Raw genomic sequence first — 19,889 nt, 5'->3', positions numbered from 1 at the left:
GTTTATTATTTGTTTCTCTCTATATTTTGTACTCTCATATTTATATTGGATTGCTCATCTCCTTTGTAGGTCGGTTGACCGAACTACGTTAAATCTTTGTGTCTTTTGGTAAATTTCTCGTTTGTCTTCTAACTCATGGTCTTTTGAGGTTCGCTTTGCTAGCTTCCGCATTATACCTTCTTATTTTCGGTCCTAACAATATGTACTCCCTCCGTCCAACAATAATTGTCCACTATACTAAAAATAGTTATCCAACAATACTTGTCTAGCTTAGAAAATTAAAAAATAATTTACTTTTTGTGTCTATTTTGCCCTTACTATTAAATAATTTTTATCATCTAACACATTCTTAAAACTTTAAATTTAATAAAGTCAAAGAATAAATTGATACCCCTGTTCACTTTTAATTGTCATGATTTTCCTTTTTAGAGATAAAATTCACTTAATCTATCATTGCATGAACGTGTTCTTTTTAGTATAGTCTAATGACATTAGTGGTTATTACTTAACATTAATTTAAAATAATTCCCTTGTTAAATTAATAATATGTCTATTCCAATATGATGTTCTTTTCACTTTGCTAAAGTTAAAAAAAGAAAAGGCGTCATTCCACCAAAATGTTTTTTTTAAAATTATTTGTACAATTGTGAGATTATATATTTTGGATTGTGTTTGGCTTATAATACTTTTTATGTATATACATATAAATTTTATTTAAGTTTTTTGAAGATTTCATTATCAAATACATGATTGAACTTATATTGTTTGAGTATCGAAATTCAAATTATGTCATAATAATTGGACATATGAAGTATTATTTAATGTCATTACACCCTTGTGTTGTTATGACAATATTTAATCACTGGATGACCCAATACATGTTACGATTTAATACCTTATTTAAACCCAACGGTAATTATATAATTTAGGCTCTCAACAACAAAATCCATATGGAACTCTCTGTATTTGTAGCTTTGATGTTAAGTGCTAAAACGGAATCAGCAAATACACTTTTAACAGATCTAATTGTTCAAATCCCTCGAGCTAATTAATTCCTAATAAAGACAATTTAAATTGAATTGTGAGTTCTATTACATTCAGCGGACTCTTCTTTCCAATATAAGAAAGAAAACTTAAAATAATTATGATATCATAGAACCTATTAAAATAAAAACACTCCTTGTCATTTTAATTACCTATTAAGCTTGAACGTAACGTGCTCCTCTTAAAGACTGAAAATTGCAAATACTTCTTGCCCTTTAAAAGTATTGACACATGCCGAATGTTTTAAAAGTTTGTTTCAATTTTTTTTTTGTTCTATTATTCTTTTATTTCGTTTAAAAAAATATGCAATTAATTTTATTAATTTTTTAATTTTAATTTTAATTTTTCACATGATATTTTTAAGATCATAATTTTAAAAGATATTTTTGATACATTATAATTTAACTGATAATATTTGATGATCACATTTATGTTGAGTCGGATCTCTATTAAAAACAGTCTTTTTACTATATAATATAAAAATAAGATTTGTGTTCATTCTAATCTCTTTGACACGAGAAAGATTAAAGGGGTACATTATAAAATGTTATTTGAGTACACTGCTTCTTTTTCTTCCATCATTTTAGAATATTTATTGCAGGGTATATTTTCAAATAATAATCAAAACATTACTCTATTACTTCCTTCGTTTTTATTTATATGTCATATTTATTAAAAACAAATAGATATTTTTTAATAAATGTCATTTCACAAATCAATACATAAGTAGCACTATTCTTTCTATTTTATCTTTAGGAGTTATTAACATTGAATGATCACGAGAAAACTAAATGATTAATTCATATTTATTGACCAATTTAATTAATCAAAATAAACTAGTTTATGTTCATTTATTGAAAACTTGATTGCAAGAGAATACTAAATAAAAATATAATGATAAACTTACATATTCATTTCAAATTAATTAAATTGTTGAGGTGTTTCACATCCTTTAAGAAAAGAAGATACATAAATTAGGCATAACTTTCCATTTTTACCCTTATTAATTATTGTCAAATTTATGATTAAAATAACTAAACATTAACTATAATAACTAATTCTAATACTAACTAATGAAGGGAGAATATTCTTAAAATAGTCTTAAAGATTGAACAATTAAATTAATTTGAAAAATAGAAAATGTCTCAACAATTTAATTAATTTGAAATGGAGGAAGTAATTTCTTAAGGGACGTAAAATCTAAAACGGTGACATACAAATAAAAATAGAGGGATAATGATCTTATCAAATTCAAATATGACAAGTAAAAATGAACTTACATGAATATATTCAAATATCTCTATGTTCTCAAATTCATCCACCCTTGAGTCTCTTTAACCTTAGCTGTTAGTATTCGATTAATAATCTATGTATTGAATTTCCAAATTTAGATCTAGAATTATTGTACCATCAAATATTTATATATCATATAATTAGAAATTAAAATAAACTGACCCAAAAAACACGGAAAAATAAAATATTAATCCACCCTCCCGTCCCTCCTTATTTAAGCGCCATAATATTGCTGGTTTATCTTGCCGGTTCGCCAAACAACAACCAAATCCCTCAGAACTTCATTATCACCTCCTCCCATTAACTCCAATTTTTTAATTTTATATAGCTTCCCAACACCCTCTCTCTCAAATCATTCTCGTATTATATTATTATTTTCGTCCAACAATAGTTATAAGCTTTCAGATTTTTAAATACAAAAAGATATAAAGGGAGGAAAAAAAAAAAAAGTAGAGAAATCTCACGTACAGAAATCTAGGTAATCGTGTCGTGCTGCTTTTTTCTCCCTAATCCCTCCGGAATATCTCTGTATACTTTCATGTGAAGAAATCAGCGAAAGAAAAATCAGAAAAAAACAGGGAGAGAGAGAATGAAGGCTAGTAATGCTAAGCTTATAGTTTTTCACCCATCTCTTCACAAGCAAGGATCAGGAACAATTACTGCTTCACCTCGTATTTGGTTTCTTGTTTTCCTTTCCTTTTTCACTTTTGCTTTTGCACTTACTTTCTTCACTGCTAAGGATGCGATACCCATCGCGAAAACCGGCACGGATACCGCCGCCGGTAGCTCTCCGTTGCCGGCGACTGTATTTAACGCGCTTCTTCATTATGCTTCTTTGAACTCGTCTACTGTTTCTTCCCGCATGTCGGCGGTGGAGCTGAAGACGATCGCTAATGTGCTCCGCCGTTGTAAAGCTCCTTGTAATTTCCTTGTTTTTGGTCTTACTCACGAAACCCTTTTGTGGCATTCGCTCAATCACAAAGGGCGTACGGTTTTTGTTGACGAAAGTGCTTATTTGGTATCTAAGTTAGAAGAGAAGCACCCGGAAATTGAAGCTTACGATGTTCAATTCACGACTAAAGTTAGTGAATTGCACGATTTGTTGGATTACACGAAAGAGCAGCTCAGAGGGGAGTGCCGGCCTGTGCAGAATCTTCTATTTTCCGACTGTAAATTGGGGATAAATGACCTACCAAATCACATATACGATGTGCCGTGGGATGTCATTTTGATTGACGGGCCACGTGGGTTTTCCTCTGCCGCTCCGGGACGGATGACGGCTATATTTACCGCCGGCGTTTTTGCCCGGAGCAAGAGAGGTAATTCCGACAAAACCCATGTTTTCGTTCACGAAATCGACAGAAATGTAGAGAAAATCTGCAGTGAAGAGTTCTTGTGCAGTGAGAATTTGGTGGAAACGAAAGAATTGTTGGGGCATTTCGTGGTGGAAAAGATGGAAGCTAATAGGTTTGAGTTTTGCTCAGTCTTTGATCCTTCTTCATCTCCCACAACATCATCATCTTCTTCTGTTTGAGCCAAAAATAAAAACACGAAGCCAATGTCTTTTTCTTTTTTATCAAGTTTATAGATATGAGTAATCTGTAATATTTCATAGGTTTTTCAAGTGTGAAATATTTAGAAGCTAAAGCAATGATGAACTCAAATATTGCTTTTCAAAATTTTAGCTGTCTTCTTCTTTTGATTTAGTTACTATATTAATTACTCTAAAAACCTCGTTTAGCTGAAAATGACACTTCAAATCATTAAATTAAATCTCTGCGGTTAGATTTTTGCAAGAATTTTTCAAGTACTTAAACAGAGTCTGACAAAGAAAACAGTTTTAGCTTAGGAAACTTCTGTTATTAGCCAAAAATCACTATTTTCTCTCTTAATGGTAGGTTTGGTACATGTTTTTTTTTCTTCACTTTGTGTCCGATTTCGATCTAATAAAATTTGAATCAAGAATAAAAGATTTGTTATATGTATCCTCAATATTGAAAATAGAAACAAATTTTCCCTCAATTTTGGACTAAATGGTGGAATAATAATTTTAATTGTTTATCAGAAGTCAAATCAAATGGAAAACAAAAACTTTCAGAATTCTTTGGAAATATTAAACTAACATTACTATATCAAATTGAATAACAGATTTTTTTTATAAAAAAATTATTTACAAACAGTGTAATCCAAAAATCTAATTTATGAGTTAGGTGGTGATATATAAAAATCCAAACGAGGAGGCGACAGACACTTGTGTTTCAAATTTTGGATGAATCGTCGGTGATTGAATTCGAAAATTTGGAATGAGTTTTTTCTCAAAAAATGATTACCCACGCGCATTGAGCAAGCGTTAATGTTACACGACTCAGATTGTGCGACGCGTGTGAGTGAATAATTCAAAGCGAGCGTGAGATAACGTGTCAGCAGAATTCACGTGGACCGTCAGTTAAAAAAACAGTGGGCCTAGTAGGCCCATGGGCTCATTCTTCTTTTATGGCGGATCACGTGGCTCACGTGATAAAAGTCTAAAACTTAACGGGCTTTACGGCGGTGAACGTGTCGGTGAGGGAAAAATAAAAATAATAATACTACTAATATTGACCCTTAACGAAGAATCTGCACGGAGAAGATTTGGGCCCCTTTCTTTATTTTCAATATTGGGCCTATGATGGGTCTTCTATAATTTGTTGTATGTCTTAAATATTATTGGCCCACTAAGCCATTAGCTGAATGGTCCATGTCATTTCATAGTACTATTACCACATTTTTTAGATACCATGAATAGGAGAGCAAGGAAGACTACTTAAGTAGTACTGATCAGGAATAAATTAATTTTGAAATTATTTATTTCATTGATTTGTACTATAATGATGGAGTAAGTTATATTATATATATATATGGTGAGATAATTTTGACAATTTCAGCCCCCATACCAAACAACCCATAAGAGGTCATTTGATTCGTGGGATAAGGAATATTAGTTTTGAATATTTTACGTGATTATTTTATTTATGTTTGGTTATGAATATTAAGCACACGTTTAAAAGATGAAGGTAGTGAAGGTGAATTTTTTTATATGAATTTGGACATAATAGGAGATATAAGATTAAAGATAAAATTATAGAGGACAAGATGAGAGTGGCCTGGGTGGCGTCGCCGGACAATATGAGGAAAACGAGATTGAAATAGTGTGGACATTGAAGAGAAGATGTGTGGAAGCACCAATAGGGATGTGTGAGAGGGTGACTATCTTGTTTTAGGATAGTTAGAGGTAGATCGAAGAAGATTAAAGATTCTGTTTGGATTGATTTAAAAGTTGGTCAAACATACTTTCAAGTCATTTATAACTCTTTGAAGTGTTTGACAAAGTTTAAAATAACTTAAAATAAATAAAAAATGATAAAAATCAGAAGTAGATCTCCTCCTACTTTTTATTTTTTGACTTAAAAACTATTTTTTTTAAAATTCAAATCCAAACTAGCTTTAATTTGGGGGAGATGAGGATATGATCTTAGATATGAATGTAGGGAGGCAAGGATTAGGGTAAAAGAATAATATATAGCTGGTTGTTGTCGTACTTATATGTTGGAGAGGCAGGAAGCTAGTCTTTTATTCTCGTCTTCTTCTTATTTAGCGTTTATATAGCATCTTTTTCTTTATATCTTGGTTGCATTTTTCTTTCTATCTTGCTTTGATTATATCTTTTTGAGTCAAGGGTTTATCGAAAATAATATCTTTATGTTGTAAAAACCAGAGTAAGGTTTGTATATATTTTATTTTAGACTCTTTTAAGAACTCACATATAAAATTATACTGAATATATTATTAATATTAAATAAAATGAAAGGGATCAGCTATGCCATATTTTATTCCACCATGGTAACTAAACGACCCCTAAGGCCTAACTATTGACTTCAAAATTTGACTTTTGTTGTTGTTGTGTTGTCCCCTCTGGAAGGCTGGAGCAGTAGCATTACACCAAATACTGTACCAATTGAAGTTCCAATGATTTTTTTTTTTCAAATTAAAATTCTCACAATATGCAGGTAACCTTTTCTTCTAATAATAATAATAAATAAAGGAACCTGCACAATATTGCCTCCTACTTTGTGTGGCTTGAAATGAAATTCAATTACCATGTTCCCAAATAAAAAAAACGCACTTACCCTGTAACAACATCAAATGAGAAGTATTTTTACCCCAAGTCTCATATTAATAATTTAATTGATGTATAGTCTTAGGTCTTATAATATGATTTGAAAAATAAGTAATTAATGCAGAGAGTAAATTAAAAAAACATAATTATCTTTTTTTGATTTATTAAAAGTATTAATAAAAATTGAAAATATACTTTAAAATATTAGATAAATAAAAGTAAACAGGGAGTAGTTTAGATGCTATCTCCCAATATAACAAATAGCTTACACAAAATTACTTTTCCCTTAACAGTACACAACATTTCCACCACTATTTTGCTTGACCCAAAAAGTAGTTCTAGTGGCACATCAAAATTCATGCGGCTAATTATATCCTCAAATCTAAAAACAAAAAAACACAAGGTCCCATTGACTTTGCAGCATTAAATTATCAAGGAGTATTGCATGATAAAATGACATTTCTCTTGTCTTTAATTAATGATTTTGAATTCGAGCTATTTTTCCCTTCAATAGGCCCTATTCGGTACAAATTTAAATTAGTCAGATGAATAAATTTCAAATACCAAATGAATAATCAGGAAACAACCTTTGCTATAATAAGTTGTGAGATGAACTGTAGTACCGGACACCAGGTAGAAAACATAGAAAAAAAGGAAAGAAAAATCAAGAAGACACTAAAACAAAGGTTTCATTAATACAATTTTGTATGTTTTGACAAAGCAGAGTATGAAATCAAATGTCTTTCTGGTCTAAGTGGTCTATGGGGACTAAAATTAGAAATATTACAAGGTATGATCCTCAAGCTCTTCTGTAATGGACACAATTTAATTTGCATCCTAAATAATACACACTCCAATATTGATCTCTGATTAGGAAGACCATTTATACAATTTTTTTCAACATTAAGAACTCCATTATCGATCAATTCCCTACATAGTGGCCCTACTTTTGTAAAATAGTTATATGACAAAGTAAAATTCACTAAATTTTTTAGTGAACATATCACTTCTGGAACTTGTCCATATAACAAATTTCCAGCAAAATTCAATTGTTCCACACTTTCCAAACACCCTAATGAACGTGGTAATGGACCAGTTAATGTGTTAAATCCAACGTCGATCACAATTGCTTTTTTCAAAAGGCCTAATTCATAAGGAATGCAACCAGTGAGCAAGTTGTTCAAGAATAAAATTTCCAACAAATTCGGAGCTTGTCCAATGCTACGTGGGATTGGACCAACGAATTTGTTGTTGGCTAAGGTTAAATAATAAGCAGGGGTGGATCCAATGTTGTCTGGAAGTTTTTGAATGAAATTGTTATTGTTAAGAAAAAATGCATCAAGATATTGTACGAAAATTTGAGGTGGGATTATTCCTGTTAGGAGATTGTAACGAATATCCAAGAAAGTTAGAGTCTTGATATTGAGAATTGACATGGGAAATGTACCGATGAATTGGTTGTTACTAAGATCAAGTTCGTAAAGATATGGAAGATTTGAAATTTTCGAAGAAATTATGCCTGAAAAGTTGTTGGTGTTAGCATGAAATATGGCTAAGTCCGGGAGTTGATCAATGAAACCATCTAATGTAGGTGCACTAAGTTGAAATCCATTGAAATCTATAGAAGCAAGAGAAATTGCTGAGGAATTATTAGGTGGATTATCACAATAAAAGCCTTTATAATTGCAAATATCAGGGCCTGTCCAAGTTTTTGTGACACCAAAAGGATCAAGAGTAATTGTGTTCTTGAAATTTTGTATTATTGGGAATATTAGAGCTAGACTTTGGTCTATGAAGGTTAAATTTGGTGCTGGTAAAGGTGGTAGTAATTGGCAATTAATATTGTTGAGAATTGAAAAAATAATGAGGGAATAAAAGATCTTCATGGAATTGGAATTTTTTTTGTTACTTAGTGAGGAGAGATGAGAAGAAATTGTTTATAATGATTTTCTTTTATAGCATAAAAGATGCATGGTATTAATTCTTTTGGTTGGTGAAGTTTTGAAAAAGATGAAAGGACTCATGAGTTCACATTGTAGTGGGTAATTGGAAGAATTTATAGTGATTGGTCTAGTTATTATCCAATGAGAAAATTTCATAGTAGGCGGTATTTTAAGCTCGAATTATTAATTATCATGATAGTTTAGCTAATTATCAAATCTAACATTAATAACAATAGTTTACTTTTAAAAAATTGTCTGTGCATCGATTCGCTCTGTATCAAAGTGAACGGATACAAATCAAAATTTTAGTTATCGTTATGTAGTGTGATTTTTTTAAAACTCTAATTGTTTCAAGTAAATACAATAAATAAAAAGGAAAAACAATTAACTTTTTATCTATTATAAATGGGGGAGTTAAACAAAGATTCCAGAAAGTTCTTGCTAAATGGGATTTTAAAATGTTGAAAGTGGAGCACCTCATCGGCCATAAACCAAAAGAATCATGATTATTAGGTAGATGAATGAATATGTGGAATTCCATTGCGCAAAATTAGTGAGGAGTTTAATGTCACGCCTATGTTATATTTATTTTTTTAATACTTTTTTTCTCATGCACACAAAAGATGATAAATTACTGGTATAAATATAGTGTGAACACAAAAAGGAGCAATAGGAATAAAGATAATCTCTTATTAGGAGTGGCAGAGCCATAATTTTTAATAAGGGGTTCAAAATTTGAAAAAATGGACACACGAAATAGCCGAAAGGGTTCGACATCTACTATATATACCTAAAAATTATTTTAACTATGTATAAATAATATAATTTTCCGCCGAAAGAGGCTATAAGGTGGCTCCGCCACTGCTTATTAGGCTATTCACTTGAAATTTTTATGTTCACGTGGTTTATTAGGAAATATTAAAATAAATTCGATAGATAGTTATCCTAAATTCAGGTACTATAATTTGAATTATGACCTCTTGACTATTGTTTGTTCTAAATTAGAGTGTCTAGTTGAGAGTTGAGTCATAATCCTAATATTACTATGGCTCGTTTGGTGTGAGGGATTAAAAATAATAGTGATGGGATAAGGAAATAGTGATGGAATAATTTTTTTTTATGTTGTTTGGTTGCCATGTTTGGGATAACTTATCCCACCATTTATATCATGGTGATGGGATAAGTTATCTCATATACATGGTGGGATAAGTTATCCCATGATAGCTAACCCAGGATAACTTATCCTGGGATAACTTGTTTCCAACCAAACGACCCCACTTAGTAACACGACCAAATGAAAGACGAAACTTACCACTAACGAGATCTCATTATCTCTAAGGGGTCGTTTGGTAGAAGTTAGAACATAAATAAATCATAATAGGAGGGAAAAGGGCCAACGACTTCTCATAAGGATTTGGTACCTGGGCTCGCAGAAGAATGGCTGGTTCGGTGTGCATCTTGGCCCAACTTAAGCGAAGAAATTCTACGCCAATGTTGGGCTGATTGCAGACTAGGCCCAATATAACTATGGGCCAAGTTCTGGATCTCTAGCTTAGCCACGCATCGAAATGAATGTGGGCTATTGGGCCATGACACATGTAAAAAACAAGGATCTCTTGTCCACTTACAACTACATATAAGAACATTACCTTTTTCAGATTTTATATGTAAAAATAAAAACTTCTTGTAAAAATACATAATAAAATTAGAAAAATAAATATTATAAATGAATTACGAAACCAATTCTCCTGTCCAAAAACCGTGATCTCATTCAGAAGTCTTACCTAGTGAGACTCCAATAAACTTCTTGTTGGCTAGTCTTGATGAGTGGTTCAGAAAAAATTGACACTTAATTATGATAAATTATAGTGGCAGGGAGTGAGTTTTTTTTTTTTTGGTTTTTCACCCTGTGGTTGAAGCTCAACTAAATTCGGATCACGCACGTTCCAATAGGATTTTCTCAATGGAGAAAGTCAGTGTAGCAAGTCAACTATACATCTGTCCAAATTTTAATAAACAATTCAAACCAATCACTCTCTAAAACCTCAACCAGACAGAAAGAAGAAAACATTGGAAACTAATTGCACATGACTACTAGAAAAATAAGACAAAGATCAATCCCATCTAGATATAAAAAAATCATATAAACTATAGAATTTTTACTTTTCTTGCACATCACTCGTATTAAATTGTAGATAACCGTCAGCAATGACAACTTACATACTTTTGACAAGTAAATACAGCATGAAACATTAGCTAAAACCAGAATCCAACATTTTTTAAATCTTGGTTTGACTATAAAAAACTGGATGAGCAAAGGCTAGAAATACAACAACTCCTATTTTCTTTCAACATTCTTTTTACATACTTATAGCAACTATGGATAAAAGAACAGATCAACTTCATGTATACTTTTTGCCAATGATGGCTCCAGGCCACATGATACCATTAGTAGACATGGCCAGGCAATTTTCCAGGCATGGTGTGAAGGTAACAATCATCACGACTCCTCTCAACGCGACTAAATTCTCAAAAACAATCCAAAAAGATAGAGAGCTTGGCAGTGATATTAGCATCCGGACAATTGAATTCCCTTGTAAAGAAGCTGGATTGCCAGAGGGCTGTGAAAACTTAGCTTCTACTACTAGTTCAGAAATGAGTCTAAAATTCGTCATAGCCTTGTACTTGTTTCAACAGCCAGTTGAACAGTTCATGGAGGAAGATCATCCAGATTGTCTAATAGCAGGAACTTTCTTCTCATGGGCTGTTGATGTTGCAGCCAAGCTGGGAATTCCAAGGCTAGCTTTTAATGGCACTGGTTTACTTCCTATGTGTGCTTATCACTCTTTTATGGAACACAAACCTCATTTGAAGGTTGAATCCGAGACGGAAGAGTTTGTCATCCCTGGCCTTCCTGACACAATAAAGATGTCAAGATCAAAGATTTCAGAACACTGGAAGGATGAAAAAGAAACCCCAATGACTCCAATAGTTAAAGATTTTATGCGAGCAGAAGCGACTAGCTATGGAGCTATTGTAAACAGCTTTTATGAGATGGAACCAAATTATGTACGACACTTCAGGGAAGTAGTAGGGAGAAAAGTGTGGCACGTTGGTCCTGTTTCGCTCTGCAATAAAGACAATGAAGATAAATCACAAAGAGGCCAAGACAGTTCCCTTTCTGAGCAAAAGTGTTTGGATTGGCTCAATACCAAGGAACCAAAATCAGTCATTTATATATGTTTCGGAAGCATGTCCATCTTTTCATCAGATCAGTTGTTTGAGATAGCAACCGCTCTCGAAGCATCAGACCAACAATTTATATGGGTGGTGAGGCAAAATACAACAAATGAAGAGTGGATGCCAGAAGGATTTGAAGAAAAGCTGAACGTGAACGGACGAGGTTTGATAATAAAAGGATGGGCACCTCAGGTGCTTATCCTTGATCATGAAGCTACGGGAGGTTTTGTGACTCATTGTGGATGGAACTCATTACTCGAAGGAGTAAGTGCCGGAGTGCCAATGGTCACATGGCCGCTATCAGCTGAGCAATTTTTTAATGAAAAGCTACTAGTAGAGATATTAAAGATTGGAGTACCAGTAGGTGTTCAGGCCTGGTCTCAAAGAACAGATAGCAGAGTCCCAATTAACAGGGAAAACATACAAAGAGCAGTGACCAAAGTGATGGTTGGTCAGGAAGCAGAGGAGATGCGAGGCCGTGCAGATGCTTTAGGAAATTCGGCTAAAATGGCTGTAGAGAAAGGCGGATCATCTGACAATAGCTTGATTTCCTTACTAGAAGAATTGAGGATGAGGAAGAGCAGCTCCAACTGATGGGAATTTGTTTAAATGTATTGTTACATCATTTATGTGTTAAGACAATTTGGACTTTCTTTGCTATATAATGCTAGCGTTTGGCCATAGATTTCCAAATATTTTTGGTAAATATTATTTGAATGAAATTTCACCATGTATTTGGCCATAATATTTGGAACACACATTTCACTTTTTAGAAAAATATGATTTATATCCATAAGTTTTAAAAATTATCAAAACTAACTATAAGTTTGTATTATAAGTCAATTGGATCTTCGTTACAACAAATAACAATTAGTGTCCATGACACTGGAGCAATGTGGTAGTTTGGAGTGAGTGTAACAAACATCATTCCATATATCGTGAAGTAGACAAAACACATGATTTTATTACCTTGAGCCGATTAACCATATCATCACTTTCATATTTATTGAATATTTCAGCACTACTTTGGTGTTCACGTAAAAAATTATGTAATACAACATAAACAACTACTATAGAAGGTGTTTTTGTAAAAGATAAAAGTTTGGTGAAATTTCAAAATTTTCAAAAGATCCCAAATAATGAGATTTAGCCCAAATACTAAAAAAAACTAGTATTTGGGAATTTGGGATATTTGCCAAAAATATTTGCCAAATAATGGAAAATTATATGGACAAACACTATTTATCAAATTTTCCCCAAATTTTACTTGGAAAATCTATCGCCAAACGGGTCCTAAATATTTGGAAGATAAATCAATCATAAATAAAATCTGAAGAAATGAGAATATTTTATTGATAAATCAAATTAGTGCAATTTTGTTCCTCCCTTGATTCTTCTCTCATAAGATTTATCCATGATTTGAGAGCCGTTAGTAATATATTTCTTAAACTAGGATGATTTGAATTTATCCTTGATTCAAGGGTCGTTCGTGGTGTATTTCTCAAACTAGGATGATTTGGACTTGATCTCCATAATTCGAGGACCATTAGTGTATTTCTCGAACTAGGATGATTTATACTTTTGATCTCCATAATTTGAGGGTCGTTAGAGGCGTATTTCTCGAACTAGGATGATTTGAAATTTATCTCTATTGATCTTTGTGAATATTTCATGAATTTGCGAAATATTTGAGATCTTTTTTAGAAAGACAATATTTGATATCTTCATGATCTATTTGAGAATATCCAACAATGTATGAGATATTTGATATCTTGATCTTTATAAATAGTCAGAGTTTATGGGATATTTTCAGATTTATTTGATCTCCATTGATCTTTGAATATTTGATGAATTTACGAAATATTCGAGATTCTTTGAGAAAGACAATATTTGATATCTTCATGATCTATTTGAGAATATCCAACAATGTATGAGATATTTGATATCTTGATCTTTATAAATAGTCAGAGTTTATGGGATATTTTCAGATTTATTTGATCTCCATTGATCTTTGAATATTTGATGAATTTACGAAATATTCGAGATTCTTTGAGAAAGACAATATTTGATATCTTCATGATCTATTTGAGAATATCCAACAATGTATGAGATATTTGATATCTTGATCTTTATAAATAGTCAGAGTTTATGGGATATTTTCAGATTTATTTGATCTCCATTGATCTTTGAATATTTGATGAATTTACGAAATATTCGAGATTCTTTGAGAAAGACAATATTTGATATCTTCATGATCTATTTGAGAATATCCAACAATGTATGAGATATTTGATATCTTGATCTTTATAAATAGTCAGAGTTTATGGGATATTTTCAGATTTATTTGATCTCCATTGATCTTTGAATATTTGATGAATTTACGAAATATTCGAGATTCTTTGAGAAAGACAATATTTGATATCTTCATGATCTATTTGAGAATATCCAACAATGTATGAGATATTTGATATCTTGATCTTTATAAATAGTCAGAGTTTATGGGATATTTTCAGATTTATTTGATCTCCATTGATCTTTGAATATTTGATGAATTTACGAAATATTCGAGATTCTTTGAGAAAGACAATATTTGATATCTTCATGATCTATTTGAGAATATCCAACAATGTATGAGATATTTGATATCTTGATCTTTATAAATAGTCAGAGTTTATGGGATATTTTCAGATTTATTTGATCTCCATTGATCTTTGAATATTTGATGAATTTACGAAATATTCGAGATTCTTTGAGAAAGACAATATTTGATATCTTCATGATCTATTTGAGAATATCCAACAATGTATGAGATATTTGATATCTTGATCTTTATAAATAGTCAGAGTTTATGGGATATTTTCAGATTTATTTGATCTCCATTGATCTTTGAATATTTGATGAATTTACGAAATATTCGAGATTCTTTGAGAAAGACAATATTTGATATCTTCATGATCTATTTGAGAATATCCAACAATGTATGAGATATTTGATATCTTGATCTTTATAAATAGTCAGAGTTTATGGGATATTTTCAGATTTATTTGATCTCCATTGATCTTTGAATATTTGATGAATTTACGAAATATTCGAGATTCTTTGAGAAAGACAATATTTGATATCTTCATGATCTATTTGAGAATATCCAACAATGTATGAGATATTTGATATCTTGATCTTTATAAATAGTCAGAGTTTATGGGATATTTTCAGATTTATTTGATCTCCATTGATCTTTGAATATTTGATGAATTTACGAAATATTCGAGATTCTTTGAGAAAGACAATATTTGATATCTTCATGATCTATTTGAGAATATCCAACAATGTATGAGATATTTGATATCTTGATCTTTATAAATAGTCAGAGTTTATGGGATATTTTCAGATTTATTTGATCTCCATTGATCTTTGAATATTTGATGAATTTACGAAATATTCGAGATTCTTTGAGAAAGACAATATTTGATATCTTCATGATCTATTTGAGAATATCCAACAATGTATGAGATATTTGATATCTTGATCTTTATAAATAGTCAGAGTTTATGGGATATTTTCAGATTTATTTGATCTCCATTGATCTTTGAATATTTGATGAATTTACGAAATATTCGAGATTCTTTGAGAAAGACAATATTTGATATCTTCATGATCTATTTGAGAATATCCAACAATGTATGAGATATTTGATATCTTGATCTTTATAAATAGTCAGAGTTTATGGGATATTTTCAGATTTATTTGATCTCCATTGATCTTTGAATATTTGATGAATTTACGAAATATTCGAGATTCTTTGAGAAAGACAATATTTGATATCTTCATAGTTTTTTCTAGTATTTGGGCCAAATCTCATTATTTGGGATCTTTTGAAAATTGAAATTTTACACCAAACTTTTATCTTTTACAAAAACACCCTCTATAGTAATTGTTTGTGTTATATTACATAATTTTTTACGTGAACACCAAAGTAGTGATGAAATATTCAGTGAATATGAAAGTGATGATATGGTTGTTGATGAAAATGATGAACAATCGGCTCAATGTAACAAAGTCATGTGCTTTGTCTACTTCACGATGTATGAAATAATGTTTGTTGCACTCACTCCAAACTACCACATTGCTCTAGTGGCATGGAAACTACTTGTTATTTGTTGCAACGAAGATCCAATTGACTTGTAATACAAACTTATGGTTAGTTTTGATAGTTTTTAAAACTTATGGGTATAAATCATATTTTTCTAAAAAGTGAAATATATTTCACAAATATTATGGCCAAACACATGGTGAAATTTCACCCAAATAATATTTGCGAAAAATATTTGGAAATCTATGGCCAAACGCTAGCCTAGTATTTGAAAATTTGGAATATTTGTCAAATAATGACAAATTGTACGGACAAATACTATTTGCCAATTTTTTCTCCAAATATTACCTATGGCCAAACATGTATAGTTTGATTTCCTTGAGAGTTTAGATGTTTGTATTTTTTTTTGACGAAAACGTACATAGACAAATCCTAGACATAAAATTATGATAACAACAGGTCTAATTTACTTGTCTTGAACTCAAATGAGAATTTTCAAAGTACAAAAAGTCAGCAATGGCACCTTACCTACCATAGAAAAGTAATGCTCCCATGAAGACATTAGCAAAATCAGAAGTTTCAAAATCCTTGTTTAACTATTTACTGGTTTCTGTTGGACATGTTCAATGTCTCTGCTAAAATGTACAGTATTAAAAATTTCGACTGATTTTCTGTTACTGTCCTTAAATATTCTGAAGTTCTTTATGAGCATTGACACCATCCACCAAGTAACCATGGATACTTTGAGAGTGTAAGTTAAATGAAATTAATCGTTGAGTTAAAATGCGGGTTCAGTAAAATTACTCCTTTCACAATTTTCATCTTTCTTCATATGAATTACTTATTGCCTTTGACAGAAGAGACGAAGTAAGAAGCACGTCTAATAATTGTTCTAGGATGGTCAGTCGCAAAATTGCTTTTGGTGGTATAGCAAATCAAGACAGCTAAAAGGAGCAGTGTAAATCATTGTACAACTTAATTTGTTTGTTCTCTGATGTGTAATTTTTATATTGCATGTACAATTTTTAAAGAACATACAAGCTTTCTGGAAAAAGAATTGGGAAGTGAGCTGAGATACTTGGAAGGACAATAGAAAATTTATGCGAAAAAGACTGAAGGGGAGCAGATTAACCATTTGCCATATATGACTTCCGCTTCCTTCAATCGTACCGAAAATTTTAGCTTTACATTTTTCATGTACTACTTTATTCTTTTTCTACTCTTTATTGATATTTTTCATTGCCGAATGACTATGCAAATTACATGTTATTTGAAAATATAAAATGTTGGGCCCGTGCCATGCCCATCTAGTATATATATATAATGTAAGTATTTTAATATAATCGATAGTATATTTAGTATATATTAGAAGTATATATATAATACAACTATAAAAAAATTCGGGAAAGTAATCCGCCACAAGAATGAATAGAGAAGGTGATAAGGGTCACCTTATTTAAAGCCTCAAGAAAATTGAAAAAAGCCATATCTAGTTCCATCTATTATAATAGTATATCAATTATTATTATTTTAGATATGATTCTCCAGATCGTATCTATAATAGTTTCATTGAATCTTATTCTTCTAAGTATGATGCATGCAGAGGCGGATTTAGGATTTCGAGTCACTGGGTGCCAAGTAGAGGCGAACCCACATGATTTGATAGGGGTGCACCCATTAACTTTGAAAAAACGTGCTTGAGAAACGTATAATCAACAGTGCACCTATAAGAAGCGTAGGGATGCCCTTGTGTAGTCGGTACAAGCCAGAGGAACCACTCGCGAAAATACAATTCAAATCTAGCTAGAACCCTATTTCATTATTTTTATTTTAAGTTTAGCTTAGAGATCATATTTGAGCCATTAGTGACCAAGAAATACTACATTATTCGTTAATTGTAGTAAAAGTTTCGCTAACTACCTAAATTAAGAAGTATTGATACACCGAAATCTTCAAATTTTGAATTCGCCTCTAATGACCAGTAGACTCAGATTAAATCAACTTTTGATTCATATAGAATTATTCGTCTTATGGACGGATGGGTGAGCGGGATTGGGCGACGGACTGAAGGCTGAAGCTTTGATTAATGGCAGATTTTTGTTGTTGAAAAGTTTAAAGGAACATCCAGGGTTTCAATACTGAAGAGAGAAAAAAAAAGTTTTCTTTCTGTTTAAACAAATAAATAGTTAAAAACTAATTATTGATTAATACTTAATTTTTATTATTTTAAAAAAAATTGATTAATACTTAATAATAGTAAGTTAACAAGTAAAAAAAAATCAAAAGAGAATATTCCTTTGTAGGTTAAAAAAGAAACGCTGCAGTTAAAAAAAAAACAAAAAAAAAGGCTGCCTACAGTTGAAAAAATATTAAAACAAAAAGCTGTTAGTAGGGTTCGATCCTGCGAACTTAGACACAAATATCTGATCGCCTACCACTGGTACCCGAGAATACTTTTGTTTACTGGGTGGCACGTTTATTATTTATATATATGGTGTACATAAATACCTATATATAAATAGAATTTCCGTCGAAACTTGTGGGTGGCGTGGCACCCCACGGATCTCAGTAGATCTGCCCCTGGATGCATGTGAAAGGCTATGTGACCATATCGTAAACTTTAAATATGTCAAGCTTGATAACCATATTAACTCCCGAATTTGGCTTCTTAATACCTCGGACAATTTCTTGGGAAAGCATGATGTTAGTCATGCTAAGTGGCCTAATTCATCTATAGATGTTATGAAGTCAAAATCATCAATCACCATTTGTTTGAACCTCTTTTTATTCCGAGTGAGGTTATTTCTCTCTATAGTTTGTATTCTCATATATTTATATAGTGGATTGCTCATTTTCTTTTGTGAATGTAGGTCGGTTGATCAAACCATGTCATTTATACATATATATTTATCAATTTATCTCTTATTAATTAATTAACATATCGCATAAGCTTGGTTAAGTTTCATTTTAAATTTTATTTTATATTTTTATATAATAGTAATTTATTCATTTTTGTTAAATTTTTATATACTCTTATTCAAAAATACTTTTAAAAATAAGTGTTTTTAGCAACAATACCAAACAGACTCTTATGAAATTGTTGATTAAAGACAAACTAACAATAAAAACACTTCTCAAATGATTTAGTTTTATACAAATTATATATTATACTCTTTCAAAGTACTTTTTCAGAAAACACTTTTATTAAGAAATACATGTCAAATAAGTTTATTTTAGCAGCTTAACGGACGCTTTTGTTTTACATCTTTCTTACATATCAATTTATCTAAACACTCACTTCTTTGTTGAAAATCCAACTAAACTTCACTCGACGCGGATCTGATTTCTTAGCTCGATTTTCCAACTTCTTGATCATAAGTGGAAATTTGCACACAAAATCTTGTGCACGCCTCGCCTCACCTGTCAACCCCTCAAACTTTTCCAATTTCCATCGTGTTATAAAAAATTCTATTGCTTCAGCATAATCATAATTTGTGTAAACCCCTAGTATATATATACACTTAATTATGATAAATTAAAATAGTTTGGTGCATGGAGGGAGCGAGTTTTTTTTTTTTTAATTTTTCATCTGATGTCCGAAGCTTGCATTGGAACCTTAACTAGATTTGAATTGCGTATTGTAGAGGCTATTTAGGATGGCACTTCCAATGTGATTTTCTGTGTGTGGAGCGAGTGGAAATGGTGTGTTTGGTAAAATGATTTTACGATGCCTAATTTGATGAGTCAATTCCCTAAATGGTCACCCAAGTTTAGGAAATTGCCTTGAAATATCATTTATGTTTCATTTATAACCAAAATATCACTCAACTATCACTATTTTCCTCCAAATATACTTAAAGACTTCAAAAGTTTCACTCTCTCCTAGTTGGCATGCCATGTCATTGAAGTTTTTTTTTAAGAATAGACTTATTTAATTCATCAAACTAATTTCACTAAAATAATGATATTATTATTTTCTATAAAGTATAAATTAGTTTATTAAGAAGAAATTTCATGCTTAAGAATCTTTTATCATAATTAATTTTTTTTATGCTATGAAAAATAGTTTTTTTAAAACTTACTATAATGTCATCAATTTTGAATACTTATAAACACATTTATT

At 31.2% G+C, this 19,889-nt stretch overlaps 3 protein-coding genes across 3 annotated transcripts; 2 read left to right on the top strand and 1 right to left on the bottom strand.

Moving 5' to 3' along the window:
- Window positions 1–2,536: 2,536 nt before the first annotated feature.
- Window positions 2,537–4,016, top strand: LOC102583189 (protein IRX15-LIKE-like). Its single transcript, XM_006346325.2, has one exon. It carries the CDS (start codon window positions 2,927–2,929, stop codon window positions 3,869–3,871), a length of 945 nt encoding a protein of 314 aa, XP_006346387.1. The 5' UTR covers window positions 2,537–2,926; the 3' UTR covers window positions 3,872–4,016.
- A 3,146-nt stretch (window positions 4,017–7,162) lies between these two features.
- Window positions 7,163–8,462, bottom strand: LOC102602035 (uncharacterized protein At4g06744-like). The gene has a single exon (XM_006346458.2). It carries the CDS (start codon window positions 8,377–8,379, stop codon window positions 7,186–7,188), a length of 1,194 nt encoding a protein of 397 aa, XP_006346520.1. The 5' UTR covers window positions 8,380–8,462; the 3' UTR covers window positions 7,163–7,185.
- Window positions 8,463–10,609: 2,147 nt separating this feature from the next.
- Window positions 10,610–12,454, top strand: LOC102582853 (scopoletin glucosyltransferase-like). The gene has a single exon (XM_006346324.2). The coding sequence runs from the start codon at window positions 10,816–10,818 to the stop codon at window positions 12,268–12,270; it is 1,455 nt and encodes a 484-aa protein (XP_006346386.1). The 5' UTR covers window positions 10,610–10,815; the 3' UTR covers window positions 12,271–12,454.
- Window positions 12,455–19,889: the final 7,435 nt, after the last annotated feature.

The sequence above is a fragment of the Solanum tuberosum genome, unplaced genomic scaffold (genome assembly GCF_000226075.1).
Source record: "Solanum tuberosum cultivar DM 1-3 516 R44 unplaced genomic scaffold, SolTub_3.0 scf00073, whole genome shotgun sequence".
NCBI classification, from domain to species: domain Eukaryota; kingdom Viridiplantae; phylum Streptophyta; class Magnoliopsida; order Solanales; family Solanaceae; genus Solanum; species Solanum tuberosum.
This window is presented reverse-complemented; position numbering and strand designations above follow the sequence as displayed.

What these genes read in the sequence shown, in the direction of transcription:
- LOC102583189 (XM_006346325.2), top strand. Translation starts at nt 2,927, where the DNA reads ATGAAGGCTAGTAATGCTAAGCTTATAGTTTTTCACCCATCTCTTCAC.
- LOC102602035 (XM_006346458.2), bottom strand. Translation starts at nt 8,379, where the DNA reads ATGAAGATCTTTTATTCCCTCATTATTTTTTCAATTCTCAACAATATT.
- LOC102582853 (XM_006346324.2), top strand. Translation starts at nt 10,816, where the DNA reads ATGGATAAAAGAACAGATCAACTTCATGTATACTTTTTGCCAATGATG.